The sequence below is a fragment of the Mus pahari genome, chromosome 12, assembly GCF_900095145.1.
Source record: "Mus pahari chromosome 12, PAHARI_EIJ_v1.1, whole genome shotgun sequence".
NCBI lineage: Eukaryota > Metazoa > Chordata > Mammalia > Rodentia > Muridae > Mus > Mus pahari.
The window spans coordinates 86,988,891-86,994,620 of NC_034601.1; the positions used below are offsets into that span (position 1 = coordinate 86,988,891).

The following is a 5,730-nucleotide window of genomic DNA, read 5'->3' on the forward strand; positions in this document are numbered from 1 at the left end:
CTTGACACAGCTGGAGTTATCACAGAGAAAGGAGCTTCAGTTGGGGAAATGCCTCCATGAGATCCAGCTGTAAGGCATTTTCTCAATTAGTGATCAAGTGGGGAAATCCCCTGTGGGTGGTGCCATCTCTGGGGTGGTAGTCTTGGTTCTCTAAAAGAGCAGGCTGCTTCCTGACCCGCTTGAGTTCCAGTCCTGACATCCTTTGGTGATGAACAGCAATGTGGAAAATATAAGCTGAATAAACCCTTTTCTCCCCAACTTGCTTCTTGGTCATGATGTTTGTGCAGGAGTAGAAACCCTAAGACACCGTCCTTCAAGAATGTCCCAGAAAAGGGCTGTAGTGTACATTATCCACTTTGATGTGATGCCATCTATAAGCCAGGCCTTCATCTCCTCTTTGTCAGCTAATGGTAGGGAACGTCCCAAGTGGCCACAGGTGTGCAGATGGAACCATGCAGGGTCCTTGCCCCCCCCCCCACACTCCACACTGCAACATACCACCTCACCACAGGCCCAAGCAACAGCATCACAAAGCAATAGCAAATTTGTCTTTAAGGCGGATGCTGCAGCTGCACTCACAGAACTAAGTCAACACAGACAGAGCTCAAGTTCTAACTGAGACAGGATCTCCATGTCTTACAATGTTGCTTGTGGCCCTGCAAACACATTCTGAACAGCTGCAAACTCTACTTCAGTAAACAGAATGCTTCAGTATCTGCCACCAGTATATGCTAAGTGCAAGACACAGACTGTCCCAAACCTAACAGAAAACCAAAAATGCCTTTAGCTCACTTCCAACCAGTACCAAGAAGAGTCTAGAAATAAATGAGACATGTAAGCATTTATATAAGGATTCCATAACTTAGAAGAGGTTGGGACAGGAGAGCAGCAGCTTGTCTGCTCGCACCATCTTAGCTTCATCATGCCGCTCACCTTGAGTCTGGTGAAGCACTGTGGCTTCTCTGGGTTTGTTACTATCTTTAGTACCAACACCAGGTGCTGCAGAGCTAAGAATGATGCTCCCTGCCTTGCAAGGAGCCCAGGTATCTTAGCTAGGGTCTTACTGCTGTGAACAGACACCATGACCAAGGCAACTCTTAGAAGGACATTTAATTGGGGCTGGCTTACAGGTTCAGGGGTTCAGTCCATTATCATTAAGGTGGAAGCATGGAAGCATCCAGGCAGGCATGGTGCAGGCAGAGCTGAGAGTTCTCCATCTTCATCTAGAGGCTGGTAGCAGAATACCGGCCTCCAGGCAGCTAGGATGAGGGTCTTAAAGCCCACACCCACAGTGACACACCTATTCCAACAGGGCCACACCTTCTAATAGTGCCACTCCCTGTGCCAAGCATATACAAACCACCACACTTGGCAAAGTCAGCCTGAGGAGCGACCTGCAGTAGCACTGACTGAAGAAGGGACACATCTGTCAACAGCACTGACTGAGGAGAAAACACATCTGTCAACAGCACTGACTGAACAGAAGACACATCTGTCAACAGCACTGACTGAGGAGAAAACACGTCAGCTGCACTATCTGAAGAAGGGACACATTTCTCTGGTTTTTCACTTTGAACAAATAGGACCTTGTTAAGTTAGCACCATTTTTTTTTTTTATCCACAGAATAACCAAAATCTATAGAATCTCACAGATGTTCAGAACCTTTCCTATATAGGAACCAACTTTCATATATGCTGAATTTTTTAGACCTAACTATATTTTCCAATGTTGACACAACCTGTTAATGTCTAAAGTTTTTCAAAAATTTGTATCACCTTTGGAAGAAAGGAAAGAAGGAAAGCAAGGAGGGAGGGCTGGAGAAAAGACTCAGCAGTTAAAGCACTGGCTGCTCTTGCAGAAGACCAGGGTTCAGTCCCTGGCACCCACATATTGGCTCACAACCATCAGTAAATCCAGTCCCAGGGCATCTGTGGACACTGCACATACATATAAAATAAGAATAATGGTTTTAAAAAAAAATTTAAAAAGAAAATGACCAAACCATAGTTCCATGAAATAGATAATAAAAATGAATGACTTGTTAATTTTTCAGTTATAGACATGTCATCATTAAGAAAATAAAGTTACAATTAATTTTTTAATTTTTTATTACCCTCAAAACATCCCAGGCCAGAATAAAGTACAAAACAGTAGTGACTGCCCCCTGGAACAGGCAGGTCTTGGCCACTTGGGGTCATGTGTAAATGTTGCTCTGAATCTCATTTGTGGTCATCAATTTCTTCAGAATTTCTGTGCTTTCAGGAATGTTCTGGAAAGAGAAAAAGAGTTATAACCAAATACATTCCAGCCCCCACATCACATACACTTGTGCGAGCTGCCTTTTGCCTTGCTCAATGGAAAGAGAATAATAAAGTGGTTCAGACCCACTGGCCTGGCCAGCTTGACATAGCTCAGTCAGCTGAGAAGTAAGTTGCAATTGCAGGCTTGCTCAGATCACACTAACCTGTGGGCATGTCTGAGGGGATTGTCCTGATTGATTGCACTCCCTGGGCTGCACAAGACAGCTAAACATAAGCCTGTGACTGAGGCAACCACCAGAAACCTCCATGGTTCCTGCTTCCATTTCTGACCTGATTTCTTCTGATGTCTGCTCCACCAAACCTTTCTCAGGCACCTTTTCTGGGGGTGACTTCTTGACTTCTTGTTCCTTCTAAGCAAGCCACTCTATATGCTTCCAACATGTGCTTGCCATCATGAGCCAGCACCTCCTCCTATCTGTGGATCCTACCCAGGTGAGGATCACATAGTAGGGTCTCAAGATAACTCATCTTTTTTTTTTTTTTTTTTTTTTTAATGGTTTTTTGAGACAGGATTTCTCTGTATAGCCCTGGCTTTCTGGAACTCATTCTGCAGACCAGGCTGGCCTCAAACTCAGAAATCTACCTGCCTCTGCCTCCCAAGTGCTGGGATTAAAGGATAACTCCTATTAACAACCATAAACCCACACTAACTCAGGCCTACTGCATTTAGTCTATAAGACAATGGCACTTAGGCCAGGGAGATGGCTCAGTTGAAGTGTCCCAAGAACGTGAGGACCTAAGTTGAGATTCCCCTGAGCCCGAGTAACATACTGACAAGCACGTACAACTCCAGTGCTAAGAGACAAGAGGCATGAGGACTCCTGGGATGGGTAGGACTGTCAGTCTCACCAAATCCACAAGAGAACAAGGTAAAGATTGATAGAGGACACCCAGAGATGACCAGACCTCATGCGCACACACCCACACCCACCAATAACCTACACACCACACACCTACACTCTGATGACCTACACCACACACACACACACACACACACTCACATACACAATCTGCACAAACTAATTATTTGTTAAAAAAGACAACAGTGCCCTGTTGGGGCATGGTGCCCAACAGGGCATGGTGGCACACACCTCAAATCCCAATCCTGGGAGAGGCCAGCATGGGCAGCAATGTGAACTGCTAACTCCAACAAGAGACAAGACGCCCAGGCGGTCATCTCACCTGCCACCAGGTGCCATTTTAGAGCAAAAACTAGCAATGCTGAAAAGTGATTCAACCTAAAAGCTTATCTCAGGTTGATATGACAAACAAGCCCTGATATTTACTGAGAACATCATCTACAGCTGAAACAGGCACCCCATGCCTGCCCTGAGGGACACAGTCCTCAGCTAAATGGGAGAATGCAGCTGGCTAGCCACACAAGCCCACTGGAAGAGAAGCTAAATTTGAAATAACTCAGGGATGAAGAGATGGCTCGCTCCACAGTTAGCAGAGGACCTGGGTTCATTTCCCAGCACCATGTGAGTGCTGTTAACAACACTGTTAACTTCTGCTTCAGAAGCCCCAACAGGCACTTGCATACCACTACCACACACACACACACACACACACACACACACACACATAACTAGGGCACATGGGATGTCACAGCAGTACATTGTGGGGAATTGCAGGCTGGTATCCAGTCGAGCTGAGGTCTGAACCCGGATGGTCATAATTCACCTACATGACACTGACACGGTAGGCATTCCCTCATGCTCCTGGAACTCTGGAACTCTGGCCCCTGCCTAAGGTACCACCTCCCACAGCCCCCACAAGAGAAACATGGTCAGTAGTCACATAAGCAATGGCCCAAGCTTCTGACCTTCAGGCTAAATTCCTCCTCAGTTACTTAGCAACAGTGAAGATCATAAAAAGGGGGTACTCAACCCACCAGGCTCTCTTACTCTCACTCTTACCCTCTCACTCCTTTGTTCCTCTACCTCTCTCTCTCTCTTCTCTCTCTTCCCTTTGTCTTCTCTTCTCTCTCTCTCTCTCTCTCTCTCTCTCTCTCTCTCTCTCTCTCTCTCTCTCTCTCTCTCTCTCTCTCTCTCTCTCTCTCTCTCTCTCTCTCTCTCTCTCTCTCTCTCTCTCTCTCTCTCCCTCTCCCTCTCCCTGCATTTCTATAATAAAGCTCTTAAACCATAGAGTCTCTCCTCTGCTCCATCAAGGCCTGCTGCGCACTCTGGTCAGTGTTGGGAACTTCTTCCCTATTCCCTTTCTCGAAACCCTGGGGCACTAGCAAGGTAGCCCCGGGGCGGGGTCCCCGGTGGGGGGGGCTGCCCCTTTTCCACCCCCACCTGGGGCCCTGTGGGAAAGTGTCCCAACAGCCTCCCAACGCCTGAGCCCACCTGCCCAGAGCACAGGGGAACTCTGGCTAGACACTAGGCCCAGTTTCCTCCCTTTTTTCTCCAGCCCCCCCCCATTTTATTTTGTTCCCAACAGTACATTAATGCACACATAGGACCAAAGCCTCCAGCACATTACAGAGGACCAGCATGAGTAGGGACACAACAGGTTCTAAGTGGTTCACTGCACAGCTCCAGCAGTGCTGCTTAGGGTTTAAGTTGTTCTGTGGCATTTCCCATCATTCAGTTCACTGTAACAGCTCAGTTATTAATGGAGAGAGCTGCAACCTTACCTTCACCAAGCATTTCAAGCTCCTGGAAGAAAGTATAGGTTTAAAAGCTTCAACCGTGACAAGGTCCAACTTCATCACATCAGTGTAACACAGATACAGAACTGCAGGGATTTTCCACACTTGACAGTAGCTCAGAACTACACAAACACAAAGAAAACACTGCTTGTTTTGTTTGTTTGGTTGGTTTGGTTTCGTTTTTCAAGACAGGATTTTAGTGTAGTCCTGGCTGTCCTGGAACTCACTCTGTAGACCAGGCCAACCTTGAACTCACAGAGATCTGCCTGCTTCTGCCTCCTGAGTGCTGGGATTAAAGGTATGTGTCAGTACTGCCCAGCTCTATGACAAGATTTTTAAGTCAAATACTTTTAAATAATAAAAGCTGTTTTGAGAAAGTTCACTTTCTGCCTCTTTTAATCAAGGTACCTACTGCCATGTTGATCCGATTATGGGTATCTTCTTTCAAAACCAACTCCCTTCCTAATAATACTTTGTAAATATTATCTTTGTTTCTCATTTTCTGAACATCCTATCATAATTGTAAGAACTGAAGTATTAGAATATTACCCTCTGTAAGGAGGCACAAAGAGTAATATATAATATATACTGTGAACTAGTTTTCTCATACCAGTAATTGTAACACAAAAGACAAAGCATTATGCTTAAAAATGCATTTAACAAGCTGGGCGTGGTGGCGCACGCCTTTAATCCCAGCACTCGGGAGGCAGAGGCAGGTGGATTTCTGAGTTCGAGGCCAGCCTGGTCTACAG

The 5,730-nt window shown here is 46.0% G+C and overlaps 1 protein-coding gene across 1 annotated transcript in view; it reads right to left on the minus strand.

Annotated features, from left to right (window-relative positions):
* Nucleotides 1-2,093: 2,093 nt before the first annotated feature.
* Psmg1 (proteasome assembly chaperone 1) overlaps nt 2,094-5,730 on the minus strand; it is a 12,465-nt gene continuing 8,828 nt past the window's right edge. The window contains exons 6-7 of the mRNA XM_021209731.2: nt 4,964-5,100; nt 2,094-2,270 (exon numbers count right to left, since the gene is read on the minus strand). Of these exons, the coding sequence (XP_021065390.1) occupies nt 2,196-2,270; nt 4,964-5,100 (212 nt within the window). The 3' untranslated portion in view covers nt 2,094-2,195. The remainder of the gene's footprint in view (nt 2,271-4,963; nt 5,101-5,730) is intronic.